General features: G+C 42.4%; 3 protein-coding genes across 5 annotated transcripts; 2 read left to right on the plus strand and 1 right to left on the minus strand.

The window, feature by feature from the left end:
* Positions 1-131: 131 nt before the first annotated feature.
* On the plus strand, positions 132-2,130 carry LOC115764618 (probable arginine--tRNA ligase, mitochondrial). The gene is made up of 4 exons (XM_030707778.1): positions 132-172; positions 235-1,393; positions 1,454-1,820; positions 1,889-2,130. Exons 1-4 carry the CDS (start codon positions 137-139, stop codon positions 2,040-2,042), a joined length of 1,716 nt encoding a protein of 571 aa, XP_030563638.1. The 5' UTR covers positions 132-136; the 3' UTR covers positions 2,043-2,130.
* LOC115764620 (28S ribosomal protein S9, mitochondrial) lies at positions 2,053-17,388 on the minus strand. Its single transcript, XM_030707782.1, has 7 exons — positions 17,191-17,388; positions 16,880-17,098; positions 16,653-16,826; positions 16,506-16,591; positions 16,082-16,442; positions 2,284-2,446; positions 2,053-2,212 (listed from the first exon to the last, which is right to left on the minus strand). The coding sequence occupies exons 1-7, from the start codon at positions 17,284-17,286 to the stop codon at positions 2,121-2,123; spliced, it is 1,191 nt and encodes a 396-aa protein (XP_030563642.1). The 5' UTR covers positions 17,287-17,388; the 3' UTR covers positions 2,053-2,120.
* On the plus strand, positions 4,556-15,786 carry LOC115764616 (transient receptor potential channel pyrexia). Of its 3 annotated transcripts, XM_030707774.1 has the most exons (4): positions 4,556-4,723; positions 8,759-9,105; positions 12,413-13,757; positions 13,816-15,786. In XM_030707774.1, exons 2-4 carry the CDS (start codon positions 8,987-8,989, stop codon positions 15,313-15,315), a joined length of 2,964 nt encoding a protein of 987 aa, XP_030563634.1. In that variant the 5' UTR covers positions 4,556-4,723; positions 8,759-8,986; the 3' UTR covers positions 15,316-15,786. The 3 variants fall into 3 exon arrangements, with proteins under 3 accessions (XP_030563634.1, XP_030563635.1, XP_030563636.1); XM_030707775.1 differs by lacking the exons at positions 4,556-4,723; positions 8,759-9,105 and adding an exon at positions 9,991-10,384; XM_030707776.1 differs by lacking the exons at positions 4,556-4,723; positions 8,759-9,105 and adding an exon at positions 10,452-10,596.
* Positions 17,389-17,780: the final 392 nt, after the last annotated feature.

Genomic DNA, 17,780 nt, shown 5'->3' on the forward strand with positions numbered 1-17,780 from the left:
TAATGTTAAAGATAAAGAAATATTTGTTTAACAGTTATTCGACTTTGTTCATCATACATGTCGTATCGTGTTTGTTTACAACAAGAGCGCGACACTTTGCAACACTATACATGACATTGTCACCCTGTGCAATAACATGACCAGCGCGATACGGCGCGCAATTTGTGAGCAGGTAAAACAATAAAACTGTTGTCAACAAGGCTTATTAAATCTTCTATTGTTTATTAAACGCAGCTGCCACAACTGAAAAACATCTACCATGCGCTCGAAGTGCCCTCCAAGGTGCAACAAAATGCCGCTACACGACCATTGCTGCAGTGGATTTTGCCGGCCGATGTTGCACAACAGGAGCACGACCTGTTGGAGTCGGTAAAAAGTCAACAATTTGATGCCACGTACATAGAACAAGTTCGTGTGGTACCCAGAAATGGACGCAATGCAGCCAAAGTTGAGTTCGAGATTCGACCCGACGCATTTACAGCCCATCTGCTGCAAGCAAACCAAAACCTCTCCATGGAGCCAGCTTTACGCGAGGAGCACGTTGTTGTCGAGTACAGCTCGCCGAACATAGCAAAGCCCTTTCATGTGGGCCATCTGCGCTCCACAATCATAGGCAATGTGCTGGCCAATCTTCATCAGCATTTGGGCTACCGCACGACACGTCTTAACTATCTGGGCGATTGGGGCACCCAGTTTGGCCTCTTGGCGCTTGGCGTCCAACTGAGCAATGTGAATGATGCTCAAATGCGTGCGGCACCTATTGAAACGCTCTACAACGCTTATGTGACGGCCAATAGAGCTGCTGCAGAGGATCCACAGTTAGCTCAACGGGCACGTGAACTGTTCAGTGCATTGGAAGCGGGCAAAGATACAACCATGTCCAAACAATGGGAGCAGTACCGCCAATACACCATAGAGGAGCTGACTGGCGTCTACGAGCGTCTTGGAGTGCATTTCGACAGTTACGAATGGGAGTCACAGTACTCGCAGCGTGAAATCGTTGATGTTCTGACACAACTGCGCGCGGCAGGACTACTGCAACGAGAAGAGGATGGCCGGGAGATTGTGGTTGTGGGCCAGCGTCGTGTGCCTGTCATCAAGAGCGATGGCTCCACCTTGTACTTGGCGCGCGATATTGCTGCACTCCTGGAACGCCAGCGACGTCTACAGTTCTCGCGCTTGCTCTATGTGGTGGACAACGGGCAGGCGGATCATTTCAATGCCTTGTTCCAGACGGTGTCGGCGCTAGATGAACGCTTCAATGACAAGCTACAGCATGTGAAATTCGGTCGCATTCACGGGATGAGCACACGCCAAGGCACTGCCATATTTCTGCGCGATGTGCTCAACGAGGCGCGCGACGTGATGCGCGAGAAGCGCAGCATTAGCTCAAGTGGGTGTCGACCTATGCATCTCTTCTAGATTCCCTTCCTATTGTAATTTATACTTCTAGCCACCAAAGTGAATAGCACTCTGGATGATGATCATGTCTGCGATATTCTAGGCGTGTCAGCTGTGCTGGTGAACGTGCTGAAACAGCGTCGGCAGCGGGACTATGAGTTCAGCTGGGAGCAGGCGCTGCAGGTTAATGGCGACACGGGCATCAAGCTACAATATACACACTGCCGGCTGCACAGTCTGCTGGATAATTTCAGGCACATTGAGCTGGCAGAAGTAAAGCCCAGCTGGCAGCATTTAACTGAAGAGCCATCCGATGCGCTCGCTTTGCTTTACGAGCTGGCGCGCTTTGAGCAATGCGTTTGGCAGGCCAAGGAGCAGCTGGAGGCGTGTGTCGTAGTTAATTATCTGTTCGGCTTGTGGTGCGTGAACTGCTTTTTATTACTTTTTATTGAGGCCCAAACTAATCCCTTATTTTGTCAATTTACAGCAATGCGACGAGTCGCGCTCTGAAACGTTTGCCTGTCAAGCAAGAGAAACGCCCGGAGAAGCAAAGGCAGCGACTGCTGCTCTTTCTTGCGGCCAAGCGCACGCTGCAACAGGGCATGCAGCTGTTGGGTCTCAAGCCCCTAAACCAGATGTAGTTTTAGTTATCGAACTAATTAACATAGTTTTTATTGAACATTTGTATAGAAATGCAATGACGCTTTGTAGTTGGCCGCTTAGCGCTTCTTCCACGTATATTTGCGACGTGCGCCTTCCTGTCCGAACTTCTTGCGCTCTCGCCTGCGATAGTCACGTGTCAGCAAGCCGGCTGCATAGAGAAGAAGAACATAAAAGCAATTAGCGACAATTAAAAGATTTCGAGCCGGCAATCGGACTTACCCAGACGCATTGTCTCAATCATCTCTTGATCAACAAAGCTGCGCAAACTCATCGCAATGCCCCAGCGTATGGCGCCCGCCTGACCGGATGGACCACCGCCCTCCACATTGGCCTCGACATCAACTTTGCCCAGCATATTGCTATAGCTCAAAGGAAAGAGCAGCTGAAAGCATGCATACAAAATGTTATCGAATGTCAGAAAGTCAAGTTCAGAGCGCCCGAAGCGACCATTGTTTATACGTATGCACATATGTACATGCATGAACTCGAGTTGAGATCTGCGTGTGTATTGTGCTGCATTGTATTTTCGTGTATGTAATGCAAAATTCAACTGCGCGTATTTCCTGCACTGAAATAACAACAATAGCTGTATACAAATAATGACAACAAATCGTTAGCCAAATTAAATGGCTTAGAAACTGCAACAAACTATTGCATACCCGCTTCTAAAGTAATTAAATGCCTACGTTATAGGCTGGCATGATGTAAATCAAAAATGTTGCGGAAAACAATTAAGAGTGATCCACTCGATATTGTTAAGACACCCATCAAGTTAGTTGGCCAGCTGATACCCTGTAAACAGTTCCTTAATCTTGAGCTGCGCCTGCCACAGAGGAAGCTTTATGTTGCCAATTTTCTTAAATCAACTTTCCATTACACTATATGTATATATATATATTGTGTGTTTTATATGATACAATAATAACTACATCCGATAATATTTAAAGCATATTGCACATTAACTCTTGTTACACTTGATGTATTCATTTAATGTTTTGTATTTTTATACACCAAAATGTAAAAGGTTGCCATTTTTTTGTTTGAGACATAAATTTTCCACTGAAATTAGCCAAATTTTAAAAACAATTTGCCAACTCGTTTTACAGCTAACGCACCGAATAATATATGTTATTTTGCATTTATTTATGCCGCCATTTCACATGATTTCAATTTCGATAAAGCACGTAACGTATTATATGGTCGAAATGTCCACCTGAAGTATTACAGCATAATACCCTTTGCAGTAAGTGTTTTGGGTACAGGGTATGATTACTTCACAACAAGCTGTTAATTACTTGCCGCCGGCTAAGCAGCGCACACAAGGCGCAGTAACCAGTGTTGGTTAAAGGCATTTGCATACGGGCGGAGGGTGGCAACAGCAGTGTTGTAACATTTAAAAATGCATTTACAAAGTGTTGTCGAATTTGTCACTTTTTTAATTGACTGTCAATAGAAAATTTGGCGCCACTTTGAAACTGGCCAAGACCGGTGAAGGAAGAAACTGTGGATAATTTATGTAACGATCGAAGAAAGAGAAATAACCATCGCCCATTTTATTTATTAATTTATGGCTTTAGTCAACATTCAAAGTTAAACTGAACTGTGACATGCGACTCAAAGTTCACATTTAGGGGCTGTTCCCATTATCAGAAACAAAACAAAAACGTATTTATTTTGGCTATTTTATATACGCGTGGGAAACGAAGTCGGCTTGGCAACCGTTCGCAAACAATATGGTCTAAAGCACACAGACAATCAACGTTATGATTAAAAACGAATAAACAATAAAAATACATAATAAAAGCCGTTAACAAAGCAGCACAAATTTGCCAAAAATAGAAGCAAAACGAAAAGCAGCCGAAAAAAGCGACAATCCAAAAAAAAAAAAAACCAAAACAATCAATCATTGCAGATTTGACAAAAAAAAAAAACAACAACAAATTATTTTGATTTGTTTAAACAAATTGTTTGATGACTTCATGCAACAACAAATAATAAGCTTTAGCAACAATTGAGCAAAATCTTGCTCAATTAATGATACGCGCAATTAAAGTAAAACACACACAAAAATAACAAAACTAGCGAAACTAGGGAATGTACAAAATGTACATTTACATTTATAGAACACAGGTTGCCCCCAAGAAGAAGAAGAACGAAGCCGGCGCTTCAAGAAATTTCGCGTCACAATTTGATGATGATTTAAATGAATTTCATAAAAGATATGATGATACTCTGGAGCGTTCGAAAGTCTGCTCGCTTTGCGCTCTTTCCCTCCCCCCTCCCCCCTGTCAATAAACGAGATGATCATGATGATCAAGATGATGATGATGGGTATGAGGATGGGGATAATAGCATGTGTGCATATAGTATATATACTAAGTGCCTCATTGGCGCGCGCGCCAAGTTGAATATGCTCCGGCATCCACATCGAAACTTTTGGTCTAGATTATCATTTCGGCGCAGTTCTTTTTATCAGTCAATTCACGTTGTTTTGTCGCGTCGTTCAAGTCGCGGATAAATTTTACACTGAACGCGTATTGCAAGTGTTGCGCTCGGATAGTCGGATAATCGGATAATAAAGAGTTCTCTTCCTTTCGGATAATGTAAAATGTTGCGTTAGCTGTCTAAGCAACGGCTTTTGGCCAAGATACTCATAAAAGTAATTCAAATATAACTGCAAATCAAGCATGTACAACTATATACATATATATATATATTCGAATTCGAATTCGAAAATGGACTTTAAACTCTTTCTTATACAATTTGCAAACTATTTAAAGAGAATATTCAGAAAATGCGTTTATTCATTATTTTCGATGCTGCATTTTCGGCTTAAGGAATTTTCTTATTAAATATTATTATTGGGATTTTAAAAAGTTAAGAAATATATAATTTGCGTTGTTCGCATTACATGAAGCGGGGTTTTCTTATATAGGGAATGTACATTGCATTAGAATTGTTTTCTTTGTGTCACTTAAAGATCATATTACAGTTTTGTGTTGCAATCGTCTGTTGTATTATCCTTTAATTTGGAGAAAATTCAATTACACCAGCGTACAAAAGTGTACACAAGTAGACAGACAGCTTGTGGAGCAGCGGGCGGAGTGGGGGGGGGGGGGGGGGCGCCTCAGGTTCAAGGGCATTCCGCAAGCAATGCAAAAATAAAGCTCATCTCGCGCAATGGGCACAGCATATGTATCTCACACACAACCCCCCCGCCCACCCGCCTGACCGCAACACGAAGGCTTTCATCCGCTCAAATCCAAATTAGTTTCAATTATAATTGAATCAACGCGAACCGAAGACGCAAACGAACCGAACGAGCCGAACGAAGCGAGCGAACCGAACGAAGGAACGACTGAACGAACGATCAACACAAAAACGAAGACACGAAGCGTATGGCAGGGTTGTTTTGGGGGGGACGGTGCAGTTTCCAAATGACGTTGCATCGCCGCCTCTAAAACGGTAAATTGCAAATGGCCCTTCCGGCTCGGCTCAGCCGAATTTCTCTTATATACGAATACTTATACATCAATCAAATGGAAGAGTGTCGCCGTTAACTGTCTAGTTGGCGAGTAAACAGTTAATGAGATTTTTGGATAATTGTGTGCGGGTCGCGTTAATAGCTAATATTTGTTTGTTGTGTTAGAAACTTTTCAGCTGGCTAATGGAATTTTCGACCAGAGTATTTGCAAACTGGTTTTTCAACTTCGTCTATGGCCTCTCGGCGAATTTCATTAATTTGTGCGCATAATAAATTAAGAGTTTTTTACGTTTCGAACTCTCTGATTGACCAAAAAAATTCGCTAATAACTCAACTCTAAGAAAGTTTTTGTTTTATTGCCTTGTTTCCAGGCGGTACTTAGCTAGCTTTTTTTTTTATTTTTTTTTTGATTGCCTCGTTACTTTTTATGTGTTTATCTGTTGAAATTCCCCGAAACGCTTCCTAAAATTGTTTAATAATTTGACATGAGCTTAAAGTTGACAGCAATTTTCCATGGGAATTATTAACATTGCTTGATGAATATTGTTATTCCCAACTAGATACAAAATGTCTACCTCCCTCGCTCTTTACTCATTGCAAATAAAAGACTCTCCAAAACTGGAGAGAAAAGAGTTATCCAATACACGCTGAGCCAACTTGTTGGGAGAGATACCCTGAACCCTCGACAAAGACACACGCAAGCAAACTTTTGATGAATTGAAAGAAAACCTCGGGCCATAAGACAACCTATTATTCCCTTTTTACCCAGTTCCAACGAGCATCGATTACATCAACATTACATTTACATCCCCCTTCACATAAAGATACACATATGTATGTAATTTGTTATGGTTAATGTTTTGCTATGAACATTCCTATAAAAACACTTATATTCATGAATACATAAATACTTAGAAACACATAAAAATATAAGCCTCCGATTTTAGACGAAAGTCAAGGGTAAAGTAATAAAACTGGCATTACTTGATAAAATACTTAAAAGGCGCTTTTCTTAAATAATTTTTTCAGTGTTTCCGAATCGATCTTGTCAAAATTCTTGAGTGCATTTTATTATGCTATAAAATAATTGTAAGTGCATCTTATAATGCTATAAAATATGCCCTGCATTCGCAGGATTGCTTTGAATTTTGGGGATTGTTAGTTGGGATTGATCTGTATAGAATATATATATATATATATATATATATATACTACGAGCAGCTACATGTCAAGATTTTCAAAGTTCAGCTCTTAAAACCGTTAAGATATGCTATAAAGGCAAGTTATCGATATTGATATTAATCGATTGCTCAATTGATCGATTATTTAAGAAAAGTTCCATTTACACAGTATTTATTGTACAAGCAAATGCTTTAGACAGCAGCCATGATTAGATTGCGCAATCAGAAGCGAACAAAAAGTTGCAGGTGCAATCAAACAGACAGAGAAAAGCCCGTAATAGGCGTGCCTAAATAAATACTAGTTAAATTAGTTTTAGTCCGGCTCGGTATTTAATATATACGCTTTGAGTATGTTTGCCAATTTAATATGCATTTCGGTTTATATTTAGCCTTTGGCTCTTTATCGACTGCGACTAGAGAACACGAATTACGTTTCACAAATTCTGCCTGGTTGCAAATGATACCAAATGGCATTTGCTCAGCAAATGAATGAATACTCGACGTTGACATCAATTGTAAATAATGTGAACAAACACAAAATCTGGGTAGAAATCATCAGAGAAGCAAAAGTTTCCACCAGAAAAATACACACGCATCTTAGCTGCTTGAAGGTGCTGAAAACCCAAAGCATATTAAATTAATGGGCGTAGCAAAAGATATAGCGTTAAGCTGGAACAAATTATACTAACTACTTAAGATCACATAACTAACTTTAAACATATATGTATATATTGTCAATGTGAAAGATAACAAATAGATTTGTACATGATATTATGAACCTTGAAATAAAAGCAAAATAAATAGAAACTATACGTAAAGGCTTTAGGACTTCAAATATTTTTATGATTTGTTTCATTTAACTTTTTAGAGGGTATTCGCACTGTCGGATTTGCTGTTCCGTTTCGTAAGAATAACTAGCCCTTTTCTTATAAGAATTGAGTCAGATTCCCAACTAGATACAAAATGTCTCCCTCGCTCTTTACTCATTGCAAATTAAAGACTCTCCAAAATTGGAGAGAAACGCGTTATCCAATAAGTCATCCTAGACTTCATTTAAGTCTCTTATAAATACTTGACGAAATATAGGGGATCTACTAGATTTTTATTACAATTAAGGTACATTCCCAACTAGTTACAAAATGTCGCCCTCGCTCTTTACTCATTGCAAATTAAAGACTCTCCAAAACTGGAGAGAAAAGCGTTATCCAATAAGTCATCCTAGACTTCATCTGAGTCTCTTATAGATATTTAACGAAATATCTACTAGATTTTTATTACAATTAAGGTACATTCCCAACTAGTTACAAAATGTCGCCCTCGCTCTTTACTCATTGCAAATTAAAGACTCTCCAAAACTGGAGAGAAGAGCGTTATCCAATAAGTCATCCTAGACTTCATCTGAGTCTCTTATAAATACTTGCCGAAATATAGGGAATCCAATAGACATTGAACTAAATTTGCGGCCCTCTCTCAAGAGCAGAAAATATCGCCGCCTCTGCTCCGTCTAGTCCATATAAACAGTAGCCCATGCTGATAAATCCCCACCGATAAACACAAAAACAATAGGTTGGATTGTGTCTCATGATGTTTATATGGCGGGCCTTATCGCTGCGTCAAATGGGATGAGCTCTTAGATAAGTGCCAGCCAAGATTGTCGCATTCGCCTAACGAGTCCAAAAGGAGAAGACCACAGGGAAAGAGTCAGAGCAACAAAAGTGACGCAAAAGTTAATATTTGTTTAATGTTTATGCAGATTATGCGAAAGTAATTGCAAAAATTAGTTGTGTTCCAAGCCCGCATTGGTTCACACACAGACTGAAAATAAGGCTCAGCCCAGGACAAGTGATCTAAACATTTATCTCTTATATTATTGCAGTATTGGAAAGTTTTCGATCGGTTCAAGTGCAGATTATGCGAAAGTAATTGCAAATTAGTTGGGATCCAAACCAGAATTGGTTCACACACAGACTGAAAATAAGGCTCAGCCCAGGACAAGTGACCTAAACATTTATCTCTTATATTGTTGCAGCCAATCAGCGTGAAGAAACTAGACTATAAATTTACGTTGACAGCATTGGAAAGTTTTCGATCGGTTCAAGTGCAGCCAAAACCGACTTGGCTTCAATTTTTTTGCGCATATTCGCGCGTTTTAATTACAAACAACAACAACAACAAGAACAGCTAGAGAGCTGCTGCTGCAACAACTTTAGCTGCAAGTGCGAGTGGAACGAGTTGGCAGCAAGGTCTGTTCGCCGCCATGGAGAATCTTGGCTACAAGGAGGGCAGCACGAAGCCGCGCCGCATGACACGTTCCATCAGCGTCGTTACCAAGACCGAAGTGGAGCAGCCGCTCAATGAAAATAATGCGAATAACCGGTAAGTGCCAGTTGCCAGTTGCCAGTTGCATTGCATTTAAGCGGCCCATTCCATTATGCATACACACACACACATACGTGTGCAACGACAACGAACCCATTCAAAAAGAAAAGTACCAAAAAAAAAATGAGAGAAATCCAAATGAAATATGCACAAGAATATAAGAACTTGCACGTGCCAACGTTTTGGGTGGGGCAGGCAAATAAATTTGGGGCGGGGGACGGTCGTGAGTCGCAAGGTTTACAGTTAACTCTCGTTTGCGATAACGACAACCGTGTCGTCGAAATCATCTCCATTATTCTCACGCTTGAGCAAATCACATTCGAAATGTGCATGCACAACAATATACAATAATTGGGTAAACAAATTAATTTGGATAACACCCAAGCGATAATGTGAATGGCATAATACGCAAGTGTTGAACATTTCGTTAACTTTCGTTTGTCAACATTGCATTCCAGGCCGAGTGTAAACACTTGAGAGTTTTCCAGCTGCCGCCAGAGGGAGTGCGACGGGATATTACTAATGCTGCAAGTCTTGTACGACTTATACGATTACAAATTGAAAATGAAACTGATTTAGAACGAGTTACAATTTAAACATTGCGTTCACTGTGTTTAGTCAGCTAGGCAGGTGGCTTTTCTTTTGGACTCTTCTACAAGTCATCCAATTACAGCATTCCACTCTGCTATTTCGGCTGCAACTCTGCGCACTCCCACGCCTACTCTCGTCAAGTCTGGCTCTCTTCTAATAGTTTTTTTTTTTTTGGCAATCGCTCTCACGCTTCACTTCACTCACGTATCGTGTGTGTGTGTGTGCGGCGTTTCAAGCCCGATCGACAAGCTGGCACTGAGCAGCGTTTAAAGTTTTCCATCAGTCGGTTTTGAAACAACAATGCAGGCGGACGCGTTGGTCGCTGGCTAAAAAACACACACACACACACACACACACAGATTCGTTAAAACGCGTTCGCAGTTCGTAGTTCGTCAGCAAGAATAGTAGCAACAACAAGATCGTACAACGAAACGGAAGTGAAAAATTCGCGTTTTCACACACAACAATTTTAGCATTTCCCGGCCGTTAGGCACAATTGTTGCAACCATTGTGTGGCACTTGGCCCGTCTGTCTCCGACTGTCTGTCCCTTTGTCTAACGGATCGGTCTGTAGATGGGTCAACCAGTCCGTGGACGGGTCGGGCTCTCATTTTGGAAATGAAATTAGAAATTGAAAACAGTTCATTAGCGAATTGGCATCATCCGTGGATATGGCTGCAAACAGTGTACGTGCACACACACACACACACACACACACACACATAGATATTTGTATAAGAGATATATAATATAAGCGACTAAGTGCAGAACAAAGCTGAGTTCCTGATTATGCAAAACTGCTGTGGAAATAATCAAGTGCAACAGCGAGAAATCGCAACAGTTCGAACTAAGAAATTTTGGACGCAGATGTGAACAAGATTTAACGCAGTGCACAACTGTAAATATACACACAATTAATATCTATAATAATAAACAGCAATAACAAGCGAGCTTTTGCATAACTTAACATCATATTATGCTGATTAACTGCCTCCGACTAGCTGCACAATTTATGCATGTCTCAAAGTCATCAACGTGCAGCGGCCGTGTCATTCAAAACAATAAAAAAAAGCATTAAAAAGAAAACATGCATAAAAAAATAAAAGTATATGAAACGGGCAACGGCAGCTAAATGTCGTCGAAGATTAAATACGCTTGCAGAACTATTAATTATTTTGTTAATTTCACAAATTCAACTAGTTGTGGACAATTGTGCTAATAAGAAATAACGTAAAGTTTTGCACACTCTGTTACTGACTCTGTTACAGCCTGTGTTACTAGCTCTGTTACTGACTCTGTTACTACACTCTGTTACAGACTCTGTTACTCACTCTGTTACTGACCCTGTTACAGCCTGCGTTACTAACTCTGTTACTACACTCTGTTACAGACTCTGTTACTAACTCTGTTAGTACACTCTGTTACAGACTCTGTTACTGACTCTGTTACTACACTCTGTTACAGACTCTGTTACTGACCCTGTTACAGCCTGCGTTACTAACTCTGTTACTACACTCTGTTACAGACTCTGTTACTGACCCTGTCACTACCCTCTGTTACTACACTCTGTTACTGACACTGTTGCTAAACTCTGTTAAAAAGAAAGAAAAGAAAGAAGCGTTTGTTTGTACAACAAATTGTGATCCATAAAACTTGAAACGTGATACATGATTTACCCTGTTAAATGCAACGATTACATTTTGAAATACTCAAAGATATACAAAATACAACAAAATTTGCACAATCGTATCAAGTACTAAAAAACTACTAATTCAAAATAGTGTAAAATCAAGCAATAGCAGACATATATGCATATTGATTTCAAATTAACTTCTTATACAAAAGTGTAAAAGGGGTATTATGGTTTATGTGACCTGGAACAAGAAAGAAGATTTCACCGAACCCATAAAGTGTTTATATGTTATTCTGTCAAGTTGTTTGCGAACGCGTCAATCTCAGAGACTTTAAGAGCTAGAAGCTTAGATTTGGAACTAAGGTCCTCCTTGTGCGCATATCAAGTTTATTTCAACTCATAAATAGATCACAATGCTTCAACCAAATTGATAATTCTTGATTTTCTGATTATGTTTTTATGATCAGTTCCCTTCGTTTTTGTCGAACAATATAACTAGCCAAATGTTGTATGTAGTTTTTCTCGTATGCACAAGTACTCCGAATATTCTACTCTTTGGATAACATTCTTATTTCCCACCACAATTCAAAAACAAGTTTTGTTTAAGGTATAGCCTTGCGCTTTGATTTTTACACACGTTTACATGCCTTATTTAAACCCTGAACATTTTATACAGATCAGACTCTAAACATCGAAGTTATTTAAGGCTGCATTTTCGAAAGTCGGGGCTGCATTTGTGTTCTTCTTGATCTATGTATGAAAGAAATCTCGGGTTCTGAGCATCGTTTTCTAGTCGAATGCACGAAAAGGCAGTAAACTATCAGGAATCATCAATTGAACAGCCTTTTGATATATTAAAGGATTAGCTTTTCTAGATAAGATATTAGAAAAAAAACGAGTTGAATTTACATAACTACTGATATTTGGAGTATCAGGATGCTATAGTCCCTATCTATTAGAAGCACAAGGGTTAAAAATCTCTGCTTTAAGAATTAGTTAATTTAAGGCTAGCTGAACTAATCTTTATGTTAATCCCTTTGCTAAAATGTTGTGTTTTTTTTTGTATTGTTATTCGAAACAGTTTCAAATCGATTCCACCCAATCTAATGGTGCGATGGCGCAACAACACTGACGCCATGATCGAAGCCCAGTATCCGACAGCTGGTGAATTCGAATACATGGAGTGTGGACCATCGCCGCCGGCGGAGAGTGCGCCGAGCATGTACGATAGCTTTGAGGAGCCAACAAGTGAGCTGAGCGTCCAGATCTGCAATGATACGCTGAGGATTAGTCTAATTGATCAGATGAAGAGCGCCGCCGGGCGGATACGCCTGCTGGAGGACATTGAGCAGGGCAATGTGGTCGCCGAGGGCCTGGGCGCGCACTTTGAGACAGCTTCGAAGCTGGAGAAGAATCTGTGCTATCTGTGGGCAGCATTTCTCAAGCGCTGGGATCTGCTCGAGGGTCTGCTGAAGGCGGGCGCCGATCTGCACTTTTGCGATCAGAATGGCATATCGGCCCTGCATCTGGGCGCCTTCAGCGGCTGCCTGGCCACGCTGGATCTGCTGGTGACCAAGGGCATCAATGTCAATTTGCAGCCGAAGTGTTATACGCCGCTGCACTGCGCCGCCTTTGGCAATGCCGCCGAGGCGGCCAAGTTTCTCATCCATAGCGGAGCGCTCATCACCAAAGACACGAACAAGCCCAACTGCGAGGAGAGCCTGCTGCACTGCGCCGTGCGCTCCAATGCGCTCGAGTGCCTGCAGCTCTTCATTGGCGAGGGCGCAGACGTTAATTCGCTGAAGCCCAACGGCACCAATGCCATACATCTGGCCGCGGATCTGGGTCATCTGCAGTGCCTGGAGGCGTTGCTGAATGCGCCCAATGCCGATGCCAATGTGCGCATCTGCATACGCGAAAAGGAGTCCACGGCTTTGCATCTGGCCGCGGATGAGGGCAATGTGGAGTGCGTTGATTTGTTGCTGTCGAAGGGTGCCGACGCCAAGCTAAAGAATCATCGCGGCTTCACGCCCCTCCATCTGGCCGCGCGCACCTCCAGCCTGGAGTGCGTCGAGTCGTTGCTGCGCAACGGCAATGCGGACGCCAATGCGGAGGACTTTGATCATCGGACGCCGCTGCATGCTGCGGTGGGCAAGTCCGAGAACGCCTACGATATCATGGAGACGCTGATCCAGTGGGGCGCCAATGTCAACCATAAGGACATCTATGGCTTTACCGCACTCCATCTGGCCGCCCTCGATGGGCTTGTCCAGTGCGTCGAGATGCTCATATTCCATGGCGCCGATGTCACAACCAAGTCCAAGAAGGGCACATCCGCCTTGAATGTCATCACACGCAAGACGCCCGCCTCGGTTGCGATGATCAGGCAGAAATTGGATGCGGCCATAACGCTGCATCATTCCCAGGTGAATAACACAATTCCCTGGCCATTAACTAACCATTAACCAATTATTTGTAATATAGGATCCTGTTAATCGTGAGGTGGAACTGGAGCTGGACTTTCGCCAGCTGCTGCAGCATTGTCATCCGCGTGAGATCAGCTATTTGAATACGTTCGTGGACGAGGGCCAAAAAGAGATACTGGAGCATCCGCTGTGCTCCTCCTTTCTGTACATCAAGTGGGGCAAGATACGCAAATACTATATTGGCCGCCTGATCTTCTGCTTTAGCTTTGTGCTCTTCCTGACGCTCTACGTGCTGACGGCGTTGGCGCACAACTGTTACAACGGCAGCAAGGATGACAACACAACGATTCAGGCGCAGGAACTGTGCCAGAAGCAATCCATATTGGGTGATATGCTGCGCAATAATCCGTTTGTCATGGAAATGCAATGGTGGGTGCTGGTGGCCATTACCATAGTGGAGATATTCCGTAAGCTATACGGCATAACGGGCTACTCCTCGTTCCGGCACTATGTGACGCAGGTGGAGAACATCATGGAGTGGTTCGTCATAACCAGCGTGTTTGTCATCTCGTACATATACACGAAGCAAACGTACACGTTCCAGAACCACATTGGCGCCTTCGCCGTCCTGCTGGGCTGGACCAATCTGATGCTAATGATTGGCCAGCTGCCCGTCTTCGATGTCTACGTGGCCATGTATACGCGCGTCCAGGGCGAATTCGCCAAGCTGTTCATGGCCTATTCCTGCATGCTAATTGGGTTTACCATCAGTTTTTGCGTCATCTTTCCATCGTCGTCGTCGTTTGCCAATCCCTTTATGGGCTTTATCACTGTGCTGGTCATGATGATTGGGGAACAGGATCTGTCGCTTTTGATCAACGATCCCGATGGCAAGGATCCGCCCTTTCTGCTGGAGGTCAGCGCACAGATTACGTTTGTGCTCTTCCTGCTGTTCGTCACGATCATTCTGATGAATCTGCTCGTGGGCATTGCGGTGCACGATATACAGGGCCTCAAGAAAACCGCCGGCCTGTCCAAACTGGTGCGTCAAACGAAGCTGATCAGCTATATTGAGTCGGCGCTGTTCAATGGCTATTTGCCGACATGGTTGCGCAATCTGCTGCATTATACGGCGCTCGTCTCGCCGCAGGCCTATCGCGTGGTGCTCTGCGTTAAGCCGCTGAATCCCAGCGAGAAACGCTTGCCGCGCGACATTCTGATGAAGGCATACGAGGTGGGCAAAATGCGCAAGCACTTTGGCCATACAATCTCCTCCAAGAATCCGGGCGAAAACTATCTATCGTACAAGAACAAGTACAACAATAACAACAGCTGTGCCGCAACCGCCTATGCATTGCCCGATCCGGATCCGGAATCGACACAGCTCACCACGCTGACAAGCAAAATCGATGACAATGCCGATCGCATCGAGTTTCTCACCCAGGAGATTCAGGAGCTGAAGCAGGCGCTCATATCACAGCAGCAGCAGGCCAGCAAGGTGATCGACAAGCTGCTGATCGTCATCTCGAATCAACAGAAGCAGCAAATGCGCAAATAGCAGCTCCAGCAAGCCATTTACTATTATTATTATTACTATTACTATTATTATTATAATCATCCCAATCCACATTTAGTTCGAAGCTCTTAGCCCTTAGACTCTTCTTGTGCGTGTGTAATTGCCCCAAGATCCCCGAAAAATGTTGATATTATATTGTAGTTAGCATATTTGATATCGCAGCGTCTGTCGCTCTACATATTTATGCTTTTTAGCCATATACTCTACTCTATTCTACATCATATATATACAGATATACAGATATACAATTAATAAAGACTAGTTGGTAGGCTATATTAGAGGCGAGAAGCTGGCAGGTTTGTTTTTGGTCTGCATTCGATAAATGTGTCTGGTTTTAGGCTGTGTCTTTTTGTTGTTTGGCGTTGTCGTTTGAGATGCGTTTAAATGATAATTATATATGAAAGGTATATATGTTTTATATGAATAAACTATCTAAATATCTATTGTTACAAATCTATGCGAGCAGCTCTTAATTGCCGACTTCCGATTCTTGCTATGGAGGTAAAGTTTAGAGCAGTCCGATTGTGAGATCTGTCCGCAGTTTGGTCAAGAAATCTTGATGAACATAAGAGTTTTGAGCTCGGAGAGGTGCTACCCTGTTAGACGAACATGGATAATGCTCTCAGCTATTGATACTGATCAAGAATATATATATACACTTTATGGGCTCAGAGAAATTTCTCATAATAAAATGATAATACTCTCCACAAGCTAATACAAATATAGCTGAATACAAAATAGGACTCACCTGTTCCCTGCACTCTTCCAGGCTGAAATATGAGATATCCTGGCCATTAATGGTTATCTTTCCTGTGCCGGGCAGACGCACTGTGACATCGGCGCGTGCCGTTTTACGCAGACACTCGTAGGTCGTTACGTATTGGCGGCCCTGCTCATCAATCTTGGGCTTGGGCACTTCCAGTTGCTTGGATTGATCAATCAAGGGCTTTAGAAAGCGCTCAATAAACGCTTTGCTTTTGTATGCATACGGCGATAAAATTAAGCGTTCCATGGCGCTGGTAAAATTTTGATACTCTATGTCCGCAATGTGCTCCACGAGCACGCGCTCCAGTTGCTCCTTCGGCAAGAGCTGAAAGCCAGCAATTTCGCTTTTAAAGTAAATGAAACATTAGCTCAACAAGATATGTAAGTTTGGAGTGTGGTGCACCTACAGCTTTTGGTTCTCATCCGGCTTGTTTCCGCGCCGCAGCATGCGCTCTTCCAGATCGTGTAGCTTATTTGTTTCCGTCACAATATCCTGGCAAAAGGTTTTCATTTGAATTTTGCATATTTTATTATGACAAAAGCAAAGAGCTTACGTGCAACAGCTGGAAATAGTTGGGTTTGCCAGTGTAAAACATGCTGTGAAAGGGGCGACCCGTCTCATCGAACTCGGCTGCTTTACGCGCTGGGAACACCTCCTCGGGCGATCTCATGGAGGGACGAGCGCTTTTATCAAACAGCCCGGAAGGAAACAGATAGGTAATGGCTTCCTGCAAGTGAATGGCTAGAGTAAGAACTGTTGAGAATGCTTTAATATACTCACATCAATGTCCTCTTGCGTAAAGGTCTCTGCGTCGGCGCCCATCATGTTGGCCAAATGGCGCTTGCCAATTTGGAACTCCAAATGCTGCGTTTTCATAAACTCGTCGTGCTCATTAGCCCGCTCCAGGTAGGCCTTCATGGCCTTGCTCACCTTTTGCTTCTGAACCGCCGCCGGCGTGGCCTGGACAGTTACCTGTGTGGCGTACGGCGCCATCGCAACCTGCATAAATGTTATGCAAACGAATCGGTGAGTTGTTTGTCCAACCTCAAATTGTGCCGTTAACTCAATGCGAAGTTTGGCGCTCAACTTACCGCGTGCGCATTGGATGCTCCATTGTTTTTGACAGCTGTTTGGAGCAAATTTCTGTTAGTTTTTATTAAATTTAAGCCTAAAACACGCAGTGACATAGTTCTTGTATTGTCGCACCGTGGGGCAGGAAGAGGAAGACAGTTGTCAGCTGTTTTGCGGGGTCAGTGTTGTGCAGTGTCACAAAAACTAGGTGGCAACCCTTGTGTGACGATTTAATGGGCGCCAATTTTAAACACAATTCTTGTTAAGGTTGACAACTTTGCTGCAGTATTAATGCAGAGCTGTGGAAAGTCCTCTGGAAGTTTTGTCGTCTCCAAGATAGAGTCTGCATCCACAATCTTGTGCTTGATCCAAAGATTTTGTCATTATAGCTAGGGTACAACGGCCTATACTATATCATAAATTACCCATATTGTCATAAAAATTATGATTTGCATGTAAATTATTTTAGGTTTTCAAAATATATATATATATATATTGATTGGCTAAATAAATACTAAGCACAAGAATATTAGCAAACAATATGTTGTGGGCATTTTCTTACACAATTAAAACACAACAATTTACCTTTTGGCCTTCTTAAAAATGTTTT

This window comes from Drosophila novamexicana, unplaced genomic scaffold, assembly GCF_003285875.2.
Source record: "Drosophila novamexicana strain 15010-1031.04,08,12 unplaced genomic scaffold, DnovRS2.1 tig00000870-arrow-arrow-pilon, whole genome shotgun sequence".
In the NCBI taxonomy this organism is placed as follows: domain Eukaryota; kingdom Metazoa; phylum Arthropoda; class Insecta; order Diptera; family Drosophilidae; genus Drosophila; species Drosophila novamexicana.